The 18,193-nt window shown below is 36.7% G+C and overlaps 1 protein-coding gene across 1 annotated transcript; it reads left to right on the plus strand.

The window, feature by feature from the left end:
• Positions 1 to 409: 409 nt before the first annotated feature.
• Positions 410 to 1,075, plus strand: LOC122752566 (holocytochrome c-type synthase-like). The gene has a single exon (XM_043999397.1). It carries the CDS (start codon positions 410 to 412, stop codon positions 1,073 to 1,075), a length of 666 nt encoding a protein of 221 aa, XP_043855332.1.
• Positions 1,076 to 18,193: the final 17,118 nt, after the last annotated feature.

Raw genomic sequence — 18,193 nt, forward strand, 5'->3', positions numbered from 1 at the left:
AGAATAAATTGTTAGAGAACACTGAAAGCTATGAAAGCATGCCTCTTCTCACATAAGTATCAGATTTGTGAGAAACAGAAGTACAGAAGCCCCTTCAAAAAGAAACCAGATATCCTTGCCTGGTATTAGAATGGTGACTGAAAATGTTTTTAGTCAAAAATCTATAAAAGGGCTGAAAAGAGAAGGTTATTTTCTAGACCTCTGTATCAGATAAAAATATATTATAACAACTATAAAAATTCCTAGAAATAGCCAAACAAGGTTTATCAAAACGTACAGAAAGAATAGTTTTAATACTGAAAAAAAAGAAAACAATTAGGGAAGGAAACAAATAACTAGTGTCAAATGGTAACTTTAAAAATAAATGTCGGAGTAGGCTGAGGCCATGGTGCCAGAGGTGATTCAGACCATGGGGATGTCCACATCCATTCCTGATGTTGCAGTGCAGGCCTCAACTGCTTCAGAGCATTACGTAAGCTCTCCACCTCCAGAATGCCCAACGCACCAAGTAAAAGAAAAACGCTGTCCATTGAATAAAAACCCATCTGATAAACCTTGTGGAAGTCAATCTAATTCAGTACCTGCACATCAGGATCAAGCATATGAATATGTGGAATGTCCTGTAACAGCTGGCCATCATAGTAAAGATAATATAGATCCTTCAGACATGATGCCACCACCTAATCAGACACTATCATCAATTCCCAGGGCAGATTCAGAAAAAAAGTGGGTTTACCCTTCAGAACAGATGTTTTGGAATGCCATGTTAAGAAAAGGGTGGAAATGGAAAGATGATGACATCAGTCAGAAAGATATGTATAATATTACTAAGATTCACAATCAGAATAATGAACAGGCTTGGAAGGAGATTTTAAAATGGGAAGCTCTTCATGGTGCTGAGTGCCATTGTGGGCCAACACTGATCCGATTTGGAGGCAAAGCTAAGGACTATTCACCAAGAGCTAAAATTTGCTCATGGATGGGATATGAATTGCCATTAGACAGAAATGACTGGATTGTTAATCATTGTGGAACAGAAGTTAGATATGTTATTGATTATTATGATAGTGGATAAGTAAATAAGGACTATCAATTTACCATCTTGGATGTCTGTCCTGCTTTTGATTCTCTTACAGCTGTTTGGGACAGAATGAAGGTAGCTTGGTGGCATTGGACTTCATACCAATTGTTTTGTTTTACTTTTAAAAAGAAAACTGTTACTTCCTTTAAAGAGACCCCTTAAAATATTTTCTCAATTTGATGTTGAAAATAAATAAAAAAATAAACAAGCAAATAAATAAATAAATAAATGTCAGGGAGCTAGGTAGAGCAGTGGATAGAGCACTGGCCCTGGATTCAGGAGGACTTGAGTTCAAATCCAGCCTCAGACACTTGCCACTTACTAGCTGTGTGAACCTGGGCAAGTCACTTAAGCCCAATTGCTTCACCCAAAATAAGTACATAAATGAATAATCAAATAAACAAACAAATGAATAAATAAACAAAGAAATGAACAAATAACTAAATGAATGAATGAATGAGTGAATGAACAAATGAATGAACAAATAAAAAACAAAAACAAATTAATAAATGTCAATAAATTTTTACATGTAATTGGGAATGTCAAGTTTTTACATGTAATTGGGAAATATTTTATGAAATAAATTTAAAATGGCTTTTAAAAATGAATGTCAAACACAAGGAATAGAAAAACCACATAGGTGTATGAAATCTACTCACCCATTCATGAAAACATTAAAACTTCCTTTTAATCCAAATTTTGCTTTCCAATCCAGTTTCTGAAATTTAAAATTGAACAATGATACATTTTTGAGATGACAATATGTAAATCAAAACATCCCTACCATTTGTAATATAGCTGTCCTTATCAGTTTTAATTCATTCCATATGCATTTACAGCAATAACATAGTTGGTATTTGTTTAGTTCATGTTATATAATGAATTTGGTTATTTTAGTACTTTACTTAATTTTTAGGAGAACTAATAAAGCAGTCATGAGGTTTGACCTTTGCCCCAAGAACAAAGTATTTATCCTAAGTGATGGTTAGAAAGAGAGTAAATATGTCAAATGGGTTGCTGCTTCATAACTGATGTCCATGAAGTTGACAAAGTAAAGGATTTTTTCTCTATGACTTACAGATGCTATAGCTCCTCCCTCCTAAAGTACATTTTCAACTTTCTCACCAGATCCATCAAACATCTTTGCCATATCAATTGTGGCAGCCCAAATGAATTCCCACATAGTTCCCACACTGCCAACAAAAGATGAATTCATTTGCTCAAACACCTTATATTAGTTTAAATCTAGTCTAGATATGTAATCATATTATTTTGTTTCAAGTTAACAGTTTCTCAAACACTACAAGTGTAAAATGAGCTACTAAGTCTTTGCATATTCCAAAAAAAAAAAAGCACTCATTATTCACAGAATTAAAGGTGCTGGAAACTAGAAACATAAAACAGTTACAACCTTGTGTCCACACTGATGTCATCAAAGGGAATTCTCCTTTGGTATATGTTTCAGAGAGTGGTTAAGTCATTATTTCGTTAAGAGGCTGTGGTAGTTAATTAGCCCCTAATGAATGGAAATGATTATATTACTCATGGTCCAAGGCTAAAGTTGTGCATAGAACAGTTAGTACATATTGCCATTTTGGTGATCCATAAGATCTATTCAAATGTGAATCTGACAAGGTAAATCCCAACATTTACTATTGTTTATTTTTAGTGGAGGAGGTAAACAATTCCTTCTGTAATTCTGTTCTTCCATTATTCCTGAAGTACTCTATACCCAAATACAGGTGTTTGAGTCTTTACATTCTTTCCTCTTCCCTACAGAAATTTTCTGTGTCATCTGGAATAAATTATAAAGCTTCTGTTTTCACCTCTGTCAAATAGTGACTAAAATCCTTGGTACTTATGCTTAACTAACATTTTATTTTACTTTGTTCACTTAATAATATTTTATTTTTCCCAATTACACATAAAGATATTTTTCTTTTTGTTTATTTATTTTTTTGCAACAAACATTTATTTTATTTTTTCCAATTACATGTAAAGGCAGTTTTCAACATTCATTACATAAGATTTAGAGTTCCAGATTTTTCTCCCTCCCTCCCTTTCCTCACCCCTCCACAAGACAGTAACCAATCTGGTATAGGTTATATATGTTCAATCCACAAGTGCTCTTTTTATCAGTTATTTCTATGGGAGTGGATGGTATGCTTCATCATTAGTCCCTTGGGATTGTCTTGGATCATTGTATTGTTCAGAGTAGTTAAGTCATCACTGAACAACACTGCTGTCACTATGCGCGATGTCCTCCCAGTTCTGCTCCTTTCACTATACATCAGTTCATATGAGTCTTTCCAGGTTTTTCTGGGATCATCCTGTTTGTCATTTCCTATAGCACAATACCATTCCACTACAGTCATATACCACCACAGCTTCTTCAGTCATTCCTCAATTGATGGACATTCCCTTGGTTCCCAATTCTTAGCCACCAAAACGAATTGCTAGAAACATGTTTTGTACATTTCCCCCCTTTTCTCTTTTTCACAATTACTATTGTTAACTGTTTCACTCCATCCTATTCCCTTCCCCATGATATTTACTCTATTATCTATCTTTTTTCATGCTATCCCTCTTCAAAAGGGATTTGCTTCTATCTGTCCCCACCCCCAATCTGCCCTACCTTCTTTTGCCCCTTCTCTTTATTCCCTTCCCCTCCTATTTTCCTGCAGGGTTAAATAGATTACTCTACCCAATTGGGTGTGTGTGTTAATCCCTCCTTGAGCCAACTCTGATGACATTAAGGTCTTTGAGCCTATTCTGATAAGTGTAAAGTTTATTTACTACCCTGCTCCTCCCCCATCTTTTCCCCCACTCCATAAGTCCTTTTCCTGTTTCTTTCATGTGGGATCTCACCCCATGCTACCTCTACCCTTCCCCTTCCCCCAATGCATTCTTCTCACCCCTGAATTTTACCCTAAAGATGTCATCATGGGGCAGCTAGGTGACACAGTAGACAAGATATCCACCTAGACCCAGGGGGACTCCAGCAAAAACCTGGCCTGAGACACAAGATGGTCACCCACTTCACGACCCCAGGTATGTCCCCTAACTCCAATTTTTTATGGTTCTCTAGGGTCTTGTATTTGAAAGTCAAATTTACCATTCAGTTCAGGTCTTTTCATCATGAGTACCTGAAAGTCCTCTTTTTCATTGAAGTCTCATTTTTTTCCTCTGAAAGATTATACAAGTTTTGCTGAATATGTGATTCTTGGTTGTAATCCCAATTCCTTTGCCCCCTGCAATATCATGTTCGATGCCATGCAGCCCTTTAATGTAGAAGCTGCTAGATCTTGTGCTATCCTTACTGGGGCTCCACAGTACTTGAATTCTTTCTTTTTGGCAGCTTGCAGTATTTTCTCCTTGAACTGGGAACTCTGGAATTTGGCTATAATATTCCTAGGTGTTTTCCTTTTGTATTTCTTTCAGGAGGTGATTGGTGGATTCTTTCAACTTCTATTTTAGCTGCTTCTTCTAGAATTTCATGGCAATTTTCCCTGAGAATATCTTGGAAGATGATGTCTAAGGTCTTTCCTTGATCATGGTTTTTAGGTAGACCAATAATTTTCAAATTTTGTCTGCTGGATCTATTTTCCAGGTCAGGAGGTTTTCCCAGAAGATATTTCACATTGCCCTCTATTTTTGTATTCATTTGGATTTGCTTTATTGTGTCTTGGTTTTTCATAAAGTCACTGGATTCCATTTGTTCAATCCTGATTCTTAGGCAATTATTTTCATCAGAGAGCTTTTCAATTGGGCTTTTCAAGCTGTTGACTTTTTTATCATGTCTTTCCTGCATCACCCTCATCTCTCTTTCCATTTTTTCCTCTACTTCTCTAACTTTATCTTCAAAGTCCTTTTTGAGTGCCTCTATGGCCTGAGACCAATATTTGTCTTGGAAGCTTTAGATATAGGGGCCCTGACATTGATATCTTCCTCTGAGGTTGCACCTCGATCTTCCTTGTCACTAAAGAAAATTTCTATAGTCCTCACTTTTCTCTTTCTGCTCATCTTACCTTTCTTTCACTTGACTTTTAGCTCCTTGAAGTGGGACACTGTTTCCCCACTCTACTATTCCAAGATTCAGGAGGTCCCAGGTGGTATGATTTAAGGAGGAGCAGGTTCTTCACTTGCCTGGCCTGTTCCCTGGTCTGTAGATGATGCCAGACCAACTTGCTAATCAACCAGCTTTATGTGCTGTGGTTCTCAGCTCTCATGAGCCTGTGCCCTTCCCCCCCCCCACCTGGGCCACTGCTACTCAAGCCTACCTCCTGGTTCCCAGCAGGTGTGAAAAACCCAAGTTCCACCTCAGCACCAGCATAGAACCCTGTAGTCTCCCCCCTCTCACCAGATTGTGAGCTTAGTTCCAGATGACACTGGTGCTTCAGCTGATTCAGAGGCTCAGGGGGTCTCCTTCTCTGGTGAAGCCTTGCTAGGACTGGATCTGTTTCAGGGTGACTGTGGAGTTGGGCTCCACTCCTGTCTCAGCACAGCAGCTCCTTCCTGCAGACCTTCCAAGCTGTCCTTGGTTGGAAAATGATCTTAGCACATTGTTCCATGAATTTTGCTGCTCCAGGAATTGTCCTATGGGATTATTTGGATGTTTCTTTGAGCCAAGATATTTTTCAGCATGCATTCTTATAAGATTTTGAGTTCCAGATTTTTCTCCCTCTCTCCATTACTTCCCCCTTCCCCAAGACATCAAGGAATTTCATATAAGTTATATAATACATCCATTTAATTAACATTTTAGATAACACTTTTTTTTTTTTTTTGCAGGGCAATGAGGATTAAGTGACTTGCCCAGGTTCACACAGCTAGTAAGTATCAAGTGTCTGAGACCAGACTTGAACTCAGGTCCTCCTTAATCCAGGGCCAATGCTTTATCTACTGCACCACCTAGCTGCCCCCCTTTAGATAAAACTTTATATTTTGTGATACACTTTGCAAATATCTTACTTGATCCTCATTGCAACCTTTAGAGTTAGGTGCTACTTTTTTCCTTTTATAGAGAAATTAATTGACTCACCGAGGATCACATGACTAGTAAGTGTCTAAACTGGGATTTGACCCAGGTTTTCCTTCAGTCTGTTGCTGCTTATTAAATCACTCAGCATAACATACATGGTTCATTATCTCTTAGCACTTAAAGTAGATGAGACCTCAGAGATGATTTAGTCCAACCTCATCATTTTAGAGATGAGCAAACTTAGGTAGAATAAGGTAAAGTGAGTTTCCCAAGGTAACATAGGTAATAAGTGGCATAGTCAGATCTTTCCAATAGCACTATGGCTTGTTTGTTTTTTTGGTTTTGCTTTTGCTTTATGGATTCATTCATTCATGTTATTGTTACAATTCATTGCCTAAAATTCAGGAACAAATTGAAGCTGCCTACTTGAATATTGAGTATAAAATGTATTATTAGAATTATTTGTATTGTATCTTTGTGGACTAACTTTGCAGTCTACTCACCAGTCATATATGGCAGGATTTCTTAAACTTTTTCCGCTTGTGACCCCTTTTTGCCCAATAAATTTTTACGTGACCCTGGGTATATAGGTATGTGAAATAGGTATACAAAAGCTTTTATCGTTACCAAGTTTTTCACAACCCCCACATTCAATTATGTGACCCATATGGGGCCTGGACCGACCATTTAAGAAGCTTTGATTTATAAGACATACAAACCAGTGGTCCTTTGATATTTTCTTTAAGAACCTCTTTTGTTGTCCACAAGAGTTCAGTGAAGATATTTCTTCACTAATTTATCCTCATCCTCTTCTTCATTAACCTGATAGGCCGCTGAACTTTTTTGCTTACTTTTATCTCATTTCTCCCAATTACATTGCCTGCTCCTGCCAATGTTTAGAAGAAGGATTGCCTGTTGCCCATATAAGGATAACTAAAATGCTTTGACAACAGAAGTATAAATAGCAATGTATTGGCTCACAGGGCATACTAAAACATTGCTTTTAAGCCCTACAGATAACTTCTAAGGAAATTTCAGTTACTTTATATCTCTGAACAATGTAAGCAACACACATGCTGACGAGTGAAAATGGCAACTTTATGAAAGAAGAGGAAGACTGTACTGATTCTGTGGAATTCCACAGCCGTATCATAAGAAGCAAATCCACATTACAAGCAGAACAATGTGCGAAGAGTGAAGTTTTTACACATAGCATATTCTCTCCACTTTTACAACTGATGCTCATGAGAGAAAGGCTACATTAAACTCTTTCTTCCCAGCTCCCTAAGGAGGTTTGAGTGTTTATCCTGAGTCTCTGCTAAGCATGGGACAGATGGTTAGATATTGAACAGGTGTAAAAATGCTTAATGGACACAATATCCCTTTATGTACACATCACCAGGGCCTGTTGGACCAGAATTCCTCTTCCTAAAGCCTTTGGTCTAATCATCGGCCATAATTACTTATGTTTTCTCTCATTGTATGCAATGATGTGCATTGTTTGACTAATCTGTAGGGTTATTTACCATGGAAAATATGAAAATTGCCTTGTTTAAATGCATCTTGGGAATATTGGGAAATGACTTATAAAAAGGTTCAAATTTGCTTACTGGCTCTGTTAACACTCCACATATTTCTTTATTTGCTGAACCATAAAAACTATCACAATTACCAAGAACTCATATCCATTGAGCACAGGGAAGGGTTTTGTTTGTTTGTTTTTAAATAATTACTGGATTCATGATAAGATTATTTCTTTTAAATATTTTTATGTTAGTGATGAACTTTTTAGGGGAAAAGACTCTATAGTCCTATTTCACTAAGCAGGTTTGGTTTTCTGTCCACTATAAATGAGTGTGGGAAAGGCTAGTAATTTAAAGGTATCAAGAAAAGGATGTTGACTTTCCTTGGTCATCTCAAATACTATCAGATAGTCTCAACCTGTTACTTTTGTGGTGAATAAAAATGCATGAAAGGGAAAGCAAGTTAAGTTTTTGGGGGCAAGATAACAGTGTATTAATAGTGGCATGTATAACTGTTAATAAAATAGATCAAATTGTCCTCTCTCACTGGGTCAGTGACCAGAACAGGACTGAAAACACCATATTTATTGAGACCAGAAAGGAGGCAACTTGTTCTGTTTATAGGTGAACAAAATTGAGGGTCCCATTCTAAACTGGTTAGTGAGCAGATGCCCTAGGGGCTAGGAGTGACAACATTCCTCAACCACACCTTTACTTTGGCCACCAGAAAGAGTTCTTATTTTGAGCTGGGCTGAGAAATGGGATTTAACAAAATGGGGTTGGGTTACAGAGAAATATTGGTTATTTAATAATAGAGCATTATAATAATTTTCTTGACTTTCATCCCAATTTTATACTTCTGACTTCCTACACGTTATTTCCATTTGGGTGTCCTATCATTACTTCAAATAGATTGCATACAAAAATAAAATTATTATCCTCATGATCCTCATGATCGCTCCTCAACATTTATCCCATGTTAGTCTATGATAACACAGTTCTAATCTTTTAGGCTAGAAACAGTAGATTGACTATAATCAGTGAAATAATATAGATCTTGGAATTCACCTCTCTTTGAGAAGCATAACCTCATGTATAATAAATTACCCTCACACACACACAGTCTTTGTCTCTCTTCCTTCCCTTGTCTCCTCTTTATTTCCTGTTCACCAATTTTGTTGTTGTTCAGTTGTTTCACTTGTTTGACACTTTGTGACCTTATTTGGGCTTTTCTTGGGAAAGATACTGGAGTTGTTTGTCATTTCCTTCTCCAGTTCATTTTACAGATAAAGCAAACAGTGTTAAGCAGCTTGCCCAGGGTCACACAGTTAGTCAGTGTCTGAAGCTTGATTTAAACTCAAATTTTCCTTATTGGAGGCCCAGCACTCCATCTACTGTGCAACCCAGCCACCATCTTCTAGATTTATGACACCAAAAACTTGTATTCCTTTTATTTTTAAAGGGACTATGTCAGAAAGGACCATATTCTGTGTACAAAGCTCACAGGAAATCACAGTTAGTAAATGGGATAACTTACCTATATGAAACCTTCCCAGAAGTGACGTTCTAAAAATGAAATGTGTAAATATGTAGCTTACCCAGAAAGTGAAGGTGCCTCTATATTTTCTCAGAAAGGAGCTAAACTAAAATTAAAATGTTATTCATAAAAATGATATGCAAACATGGAAATTATAACTTAATTTGCCCCATTGATTGAGATTAAAATGCATCTGTGACTTTTCATCATAGGCAATTATTGGTTTATCTCCCTTAAATTCTTTAAAGGGTATCTACCCCAAACACAGGAAGGTATTGAAAAATTGTGTGCATACCAATGGCATATGTGGGCTGCCTATGTGAGCCTTTCTCATTCTCCATGCCTAGAATACCCCCTTTTTGGATTCTATGCTTCCTTGATGTTTTGTTTTAAATACCATTTCTTATACTTCAATCATGATAGGAAATGTCTTCTTTTACTTACAACTCACATATAGCTTTGCATTGAACTTTGGATCACCTATAGTTTTGTTTTTTTGGGGTGGGAGGAGAGGAAGTTAAGGAGGGAAACGTTTTGTTCTATAATTCAAAGTAATGTAGGTTTTACCATATATGTAAGACACTAGATGGTGATAACATGAAATTGAAATAGCATGCCAGACACAACCATTGTATTACAGACATCTTTAGCACTTTCATCATCAAAGTGCAGCTGCAACCATTTACCATTTTTTTCTTTCAAAGTATCTTTGTACATCATCCATTCTTCCTCATGCTCACTGAAATCACCCTGAATCCTTGGTTCCCACCCACCTTTCCAGCCTTTTATACCTTATTCCTCCCTCACTCCATATACTCTGTAATCCCTAGATATCAATCGCCTTGCTGCTTCTGAGCATTTTCATTGGCTGTCCCCCATGCCTGGGATGCTCTTCCTCCTCCTCTCTACCCATTGCATTCTCGAGCTTCTTTCAAGTCCCACCTAAAATCCTACCTTCTACAATACCCCTTCATGTTAGTGACTTTTCTGTGTTGATTATTTATTTATTCATAGCTGTTGGCATGTTGTCTCTCTGATTAGACTGTGAGCTCCTTGAGAACGGGGACTTCTGTTGGTTTTCTTGTTATTTGTTGTGTTTTGCCTTTCTTTGTGTCCCTAGCACTAGGCAAGGCCCTGGCATATCGCAGGTGCTTAATAAATGGTTGTTGACTGACTGAACCATAGAAGAAGCAGTATGAAGCAGTGTGAAGCCATGTTAGATTTCAAGTTAGAGTCAGTGAAGCTTGATTCAAATTCTTCTCCTCATGCTAGATCCCTCTCCAGGCTGCACAGCTGACTCATTTCCTCAAGGACTGTTCCTGTGCTGATACCTTCTTCCCCCCATCCAATTTTCAACTTTCTTTTATATTTTGTCTCTCCCTCATTAGAATATAAGCTCTTTGAGAATAGAGATTGTCTTTCTGCTTCTATTTGTCTTTCCAATGATGATCACAGTGATTATTGACTAATTGATGTATCTTCTATTTGATCTTGGGCAAGTCACAACTTTCTTGTCTGTAGTTTTGTCACCTGTAAAGGTGGCTGTTGTACTAGATATCCTCTGAGATACCTAAAAGCTTTCAAATTAAAATCCTATGATCCTACAATTCTTGTGACTGTGCTCAGCTTTCAAGACATGACATCACCTATTCTTACCCTAGCTATACAAATATATTTCTCTTTACTAAAATAGTGAAATAGATATGTGATCTCATTAATTTAGAAGTCCCCTCTTATGATATAGAAAATAACCCCTCTCTGAATGTACTTTCTATGTGACTCTTGTCCATATCTATGCCTAAATTCAACACAGGAGATTTGCTCAAAGTATTAAATGTCTTTCTTTCATTCTTCTGTCACTGCAAGGGAACAAGTGGAGCATTCTTGCTGTCACACTTTTATCACTCACCCCTAACACATGACCAGCCCATATTCCTTTCCTTTCATATGATTTCATGAAGTCAGCTCATACTCTGATTCTTGTCTAGAGTTTCTCATTGGTTAAATGTTGAAACCTACTCACACTTACCATGAACTTCTTTAAACTTCTCATTGAATTAAAGAAGAAAACAAACCTTTATTTAATGCATACTATGTGCCAGGCACTGTTCTAAACACTGGGGATACAAATTTGACCAAGATAGTGCCTAACCTTAAGGAGATTATATTCTAATAGAAGAAGACATCACATAAAGAGGAGCTAAAAGGTGAGGAATAGATGATGACTATACAGAGTAGAATGATTTAGAAAAGTCTAGGAAGTGATGTACAGGCCTCATTCCAGGCACCCTTTAGAGCCCATGATCCCAGTGGGCAAAGTCCAGGAAATTCTGGTAGAAGAGGGTTGAGGAGGATAGCTGAATTGAGACAGTAAGGTCTGGAAATGGCATGGAGACCTATTTCTGAGCAAGTTAAATCAAAAACCAAGAAACAGGGTTTCTCCTTGTGATACTCATTTTTAATTTTTTGGAAACATTTATTTCATGTCTTATTGCCATGAGGTAATGTAGATAAAATGATGGCATAAAAAAAATTAGGGGCAGCTAGGTGGCGCAGTGGATAAAGCACCGGCCCTGGATTCAGGACTCCCTGAGTTTAAATCCGGCCTCAGACACTTGGCACTTAACTAGTTGTGTGACCCTGGGTAAATCACTTAACCCTCATTGCCCTGCAAAAAAAAAAAAAAAAGTTTAGTCTTTTCTAGGTGTCATTAAAGGAGCTTTGCATTTTCCAAAAGGCAAACCAGTCCAATTTCCTCCTCTTTTTCAACTATGGGTACAAATCATTCCCTTGCTCTACTGTCTGTCCCAGGAATATTTACTTATTGATAAGCTCTAGAGGCTATTTATACAAATATGTGTTGTAATCTGGGCAATAGCCATCTTTCCACTTGGTCTATCTTATGTGATTGGCCAGTCCAGTCTCCTTTGAATAATTTCAATTCTTTTTCAGGACAGTTGACAATGTTACAGGGTTTGATATTGTGGTGAAAAAAATATGAAAATTTTTTAACAGTCGGTTAGGATAACTGAAAGACTCCAGTTTTTGAAGGACCACCCTTTTGGGGAGGAGACCAACAGTCTGCTGCTGTGCACGTCAGACTGCCTGCTACGCACTCGACTTCCGGGGTGGAGAGAACGGAAGTGGAGCTTTTCCTGCTCCGCTGGTCTCCTGGCTGCACTGCACAGACAGACCCGGACTGGAGTTTGACTCGGCCCGGCTCTCGGTTAACAGCACGCGCTTGACTCGGTCTCTCTCCCCAAAAGTGGCCTTGGGTTTTGGTGAGTTTTATACAGAATATAGACTAAGCCTAGACTTAAGACGATTTGTATTGTATTTCTACTTTCCTATCCTTCTAATCAACATCACCTTGTGACTACCATACAATAAAGGCTCTATCTAGAAAACCAGAAGCTTCTTCCATTTACTAGTCTGGGAGATAAATTAAGGGAAAGGTTAAGTAGGGGAGATTTATGATCTAATATCCAATTTTAATCTCACAATATGATTAACACAATGTCACCCACAGACAAGAATATCTGGAGAAGGTCATAGTATATAAGGAATCCGCATTCAACTTCAACTCTTCCCATTACACTCCAACAAACATCTCTGTTAGGCAGACTGGCTTCTTCTTTTCTCCTGCTGCTTCTAACTCCTCATCAAACCCCTCCCTATCCAGATTGTACAGCCCCAGTCCTTCTTCACATATACTCCAACTTTCAAGATACTAACTTTTTTTTTGTAATGATGGTTCTACGTGGGAAGGGAGAAATGGTGATAGTAAAGAATACATTTTAGTTATGGCCATGTGGATACTGAACACAATCCCTGATTTCAAGGAAGACAGATAAGCTATCTTAGCCCCTGAACTCTGTCCTGGACCTTCATTTTCTAAAGTTCTGAGTTGCTATTATATTATGGAGGATCTTGAAAAGTTCCTATGTGAAACAACAAAATGAACAAGGAGAGAGGGGAGACAGAGACACAAAGTGACAGAGAGAGAAGCAGATCAGGACCCCCCCCCAAAAAAAAAAGAGAGACAGAAGGGCAGAGACATATAATTTCCTATTGTTTTCTTGATCAGACTTTCTTTTAAAAAATAGAAATTCATGCTAGGAGTAGATTTATAGCCATCATGATTCTGGAGGGAGTCTTAAATTTAGAATAATTTATGAAAATCAAGATGTCTAGTAGTAAGTACAGAGGACTGAAAAATCAGACTTTAGCACTAAGTTGTTGAACTGGGGCATCTTCATTTCTCACTCTACCTATAAATACAATGGCCTTCATAACAGGAGGCTATATTAAATAATAGGATTACATCAGTAGGCAATCAATAATGTGCATGCTCTAACCACATGGTAAAAACAAAGACATTTTTAGAAATAGACTCATATAAAACGCAGCAAACATCCAGCTTTTCCTTAACCATAAAAGGAATTTCTCTATGCAAAATGTCTTTTTTTTAACCAATTCTCTTCAGAAGTCTTTTCTAAATATTAGTGCCCCCTTGTGTTGTTTATTAGAAAAACCTTCAACAACTTAAAAAAATTATCTTCTTTCCACCTTACCCTTCTCCTAACAGAAAATCTTTTTATTTCTGTCTTAATATGAATTCAAATGAAAATATGAGTATTTCAAACTTATTCTAGCATCATTATCTTAGTTTACTCTTGTGCACTGCCATTGTCTGATAGAAGATGAAGTTGCACTGTTAGGTAAAATGGGGCCATGTACTCCATCCAGAACCTAAAGTACTAGACTTTAAAAGACTTTAAGAAACAAGTTCATTATTTTTGTTTTATTTACTTTCAAATCCTGGGATGAAAATGTCATTTACAGAAGGTACAAGACCAACATTTCATCATGATTCACCCAGCATATTCTTTGAGGCAAATATGTTTTAAAAGCCAATCATCATTTTGACATTTTCTTTCCATAAGTTTATGACTTGCAAAGTGAGTTTTGTGATAAAATTAATCTTTTGAAATGTAAGAATTTTATACAGTTACATATTATTCTTCACAATTTAAAAAATATTAAAACAACAAAACAAATATAACAACCCAAACCTCAATCCTGCTAACTGGGGGAAAAGCCCATCTCTCTTGCTTTATCTTCTGACCAACAAGGGCACCATGCAATCACCACTTTATATAGTTTCTTGTTATGCCCTCCCCCCCATATTAACCATCTCCTTCCCACAAGAATCCCAATTTCCACCCTTGTCCCCCACTCCTACCCCCCCCACCTCTGATAGGTGAGACTTTTTCCTTATTTGGCCAGAAACAGGATTCCAAAGCATTGTCCATTGCTACTTTCTGAAATCTTCTCACCATAACCCTGCTAAGGAACCATCCCACCATGCTATTTTCAAGTATCCCTTTATTTGTTATATTTTCCCATTAGAATGGAAGCTCTATTAGGGTAGAGGCTATCTTGTTTACTTTTATTTATGTATTTGTGTTCCCTGGAATTAGTAGAGTGCTGGACACATATTAAGCACTTAAAAATAAATGTTCTACTTATCTTTGCCTCTGTTTGTCTGTCTCACTCTTTGTCTTTGTCTCTCTGACTCTGTCTTTTTTTATTCCTCTTCCTTTTCATATCTCTATCTCCCTAGCTGAGATCAAGCAAGCCCTCTAAAAGCATAATTCTTCCTCTCCATTTAACTACATGAAAAGATTGTTGGAATAGCACATTCTGGTTCTATATAATGGGAGTTGCCCAAGAATGTCCAAGGCCAGGGAAGATTAATAATTGAATGTTTATATTTGAGTTCACAAAAGATACTTTGAGTATTATGAAGCAGACACTGGATTGATTGTGGTGTTAATCATGGGTATGTTTATGAAAAAAGAGTTTGGATTATAAGAACATAATTATCAGAGAAGTAAGTTTCTTCATTTCTAATTATCTTGGGGAACTCAGCCCAACCCACATGTAGAACTCCTTAAATTTCAAAGTTCTGACTAAAAATATTTTCTCCACCCTGTCATGATGTGTAGAATTTTGACATTATAAATTAATAATTTTGAATATTTAACTCTTTTCCATCTTTACCCCCACTATTAAAATGGACATACTTCTGGACTGGGTAGCACCCAAACTATTATTAAACAACACCTAAGAAAGGATTTTATAAGCCAAAATTTAAAAAGAAAAGTAATAAAAAATTCTCTAGACACTCTCTAATTCAACTTCCTTATTTTTATATGAGGGAAATGAATCCCAAAGAGAAAGGGTAACCTGACCAACATCATACAGCTTGTTAAATCCAGGACTCCTAACCCTTTGATTTCTAGCATGGTGTTCTTTTAATTATGTTAATGATGTTTTATCATGCCTTACACTGCTGGTTGGCTGACTTTAACTTTAAGATTGTCTAGGGGTATAACAATATCTCTGTGTATATTGCATACTTCCTTTTTCCACACAAAAAATCCCCAACAATATTAAAATGCTTTATTGAAAATGGAAGTGATAAAATGTTAAATATTTAGAACCAGTAAACACACATTTTAAGGCATCAATTAGGTTCCAGTAATTTTTCTATATGATGTCAATACAAAAATGAAAGCAAAATAACGTTTATCCTTAAGGAGATTATACTATTTAGGCAAAGACGTATTTCATCTACTTCATAATTATGTTTATTGAACTAAATAAGGGCAAGAGGAAATGCCCATCAAAAGATAGGAATATAGCCCAAAGTATAATTAAAGAGTATATGACTGAGGGGAAGCTAGGTGGCATAGTGGATAAAGCACTGGCCCTGGATTCAGGAGGACCTGAGTTCAAATCCAGGCTCAGACAGTTGAAGCTAACTAGCTGTGTGACCCTGGGCAAGTCACTTAACCCTTATTGCTCCACAAAAAAAAAAAGTACATGGCTGAATAAGTTGTGGTCCATGATTCTGACAGAATAATATGTGCTACAAGAAATGATGAGCTCAGGGGGCAGCTAGGTGGTACAGTGGATAAAGCACCAGCCCTGGATTCAGGAGTACATGAGTTCAAATCCGACCTCAGACACTTGACTCTTACTAGCTGTGTGACTCTGGGCAAGTCACTTAATCCCCATTGCCCTGCAAAAAAAAAGAAAAAAGAAAGAAAGAAATGATGAGCTCAGTGATTTTAGAAAAAACCACAACATTGAAAGACTTGAACAAAATAATGAATAGTGAAATGAGTAGAACATTATATATAGTAACATCAATATTGTTTTAAGAATTACTTTGTTTGACCAAACAAGAGATAGAGTATAATATAAAATGCAAAATGGATGATTTTGATTATATTAAATTAAAAAATTTTTGTACAAACAGAATCAATGCATCCAAAATTGGAAGGGAGGCAGAAAACTGGGAAAAAATTTTTGAGGCCAGTGCTTCTGATAAAGGCCTCATCTCTAAAATATATAGGGAATTAAATCAAATTTATAAGAATCCAAGTCACTCCCCAATTGAGAAATGGTCAAAGGATATGAACAGGCAGTTTTCTGATGAAAAAACCAAAGCTATCTATTCCCATATGAAAAAATACTCTAAATCTCTAATGATTAGAGAGATGCAAATTAAAACAACTCTGAGGTACCACCTGACACCTATCAGATTGGCTAAAATGACAAAAAAGGAAGATAATAAATGTTGGAGAGGCTGTGGGAAAATTGGAACACTAATTCATTGTTGGTGGAGCTGTGAGCTGATCCAACCATTCTGGAGAGCAATTTGGAATTATTCCCAAAGGGCGATAAAGCTGTGCATACCCTTTGACCCAGCAATTCCACTTTTAGGTCTTTTGCCCAAAGAAATCATGGAAGGGGGAAAGGGACCCACATGTACAAAAATATTTATAGCTGCTCTTTATGTGGTAGCAAGGAATTGGAAGTTGAGGGGGTGCCCATCAATTGGGGAATGGCTAGACAAGTTGTGGTATATGAATACAATGGAATACTATTGTGCTGTAAGAAATGATGAGCAGGAAGAGTTCAGAGAAACCTGGAGGGTCTTACGTGAGCTGATGATGAGTGAGATGAGCAGAACCAGAAGAACCTTGTACACAGTATCATCAACATTGAGTGTTGACCTACTGTGATGGACTATATTCTTCTCACCAATGCAGTGGTACAGAAGAGTTCCAGGGAACTCATGATAGAAGAGGATCTCCAAATCCAAGAAAAAAAAAGAAAGAAAGAACTGTGGAGTATAGATGCTGATTGAACCATATTATTTCTTTTGTTTTGGGTGCTGTTTTTTTTTTTTTTCTATTTTGAGGTTTTGCATCACTGCTCTGATTTTTCTCTTGTAACAGGATTAATGCAGAAATAGGATTAATGTTATTATGTGTATATATATGTGTGTGTGTATATCTATATCTATATGTATAGAGATATATAGATATAACCTATATCAGATTACCTGCTGTCTAGGGGGGGAGGGAGGGGAGGGAGGGAGAAAAATCTGAAATTGTAAAACTTGTATAAACAAAAGTTGAGAACTATCTTTACATGTAACGGAAAAAATAATATACCTTATACATTAAAAAAAAAGAATTACTTTGAATGAATAAGTTATTTTGACTATAACAGCCAAATTAACTATAAAAGTCATATGAGGAAAGACACTATCTGTATCCAGAGAAAGAACTATTAGCAAACATATATATAGCATAATTTTGCATGTATACATAATACATATATGCAAAGATGCATACATATGCATACATATATACATGTGTGTACACTTGCATACACATATGTGTCTATGTGCGTATATCTTATGGTAGCCATCTCTAGAGCAGAAGATGGGAAGGGAAGAAAAAAATAAATCACATGATAATTTGTATATTTAAAAGGAATAGCAATGTGTACAATAGATGTGCAGTTTCATGTGCAACCTTTTTTTTTTTTTAATTGTACTATTAGGGAAATGCTTCTTTTATTCCATAAGTTAAAATCAAAATAAAAAAGTACATACACTATGACCTTATAATAACACTAGCTAACTCAGTTTTCATCTTAAAGTCTTGCTTACCCTTGCCTAGATTTTAGGACCTGGTCATTTAAGA

This window comes from Dromiciops gliroides, chromosome 4, assembly GCF_019393635.1.
Source record: "Dromiciops gliroides isolate mDroGli1 chromosome 4, mDroGli1.pri, whole genome shotgun sequence".
NCBI classification, from domain to species: Eukaryota; Metazoa; Chordata; class Mammalia; order Microbiotheria; family Microbiotheriidae; genus Dromiciops; species Dromiciops gliroides.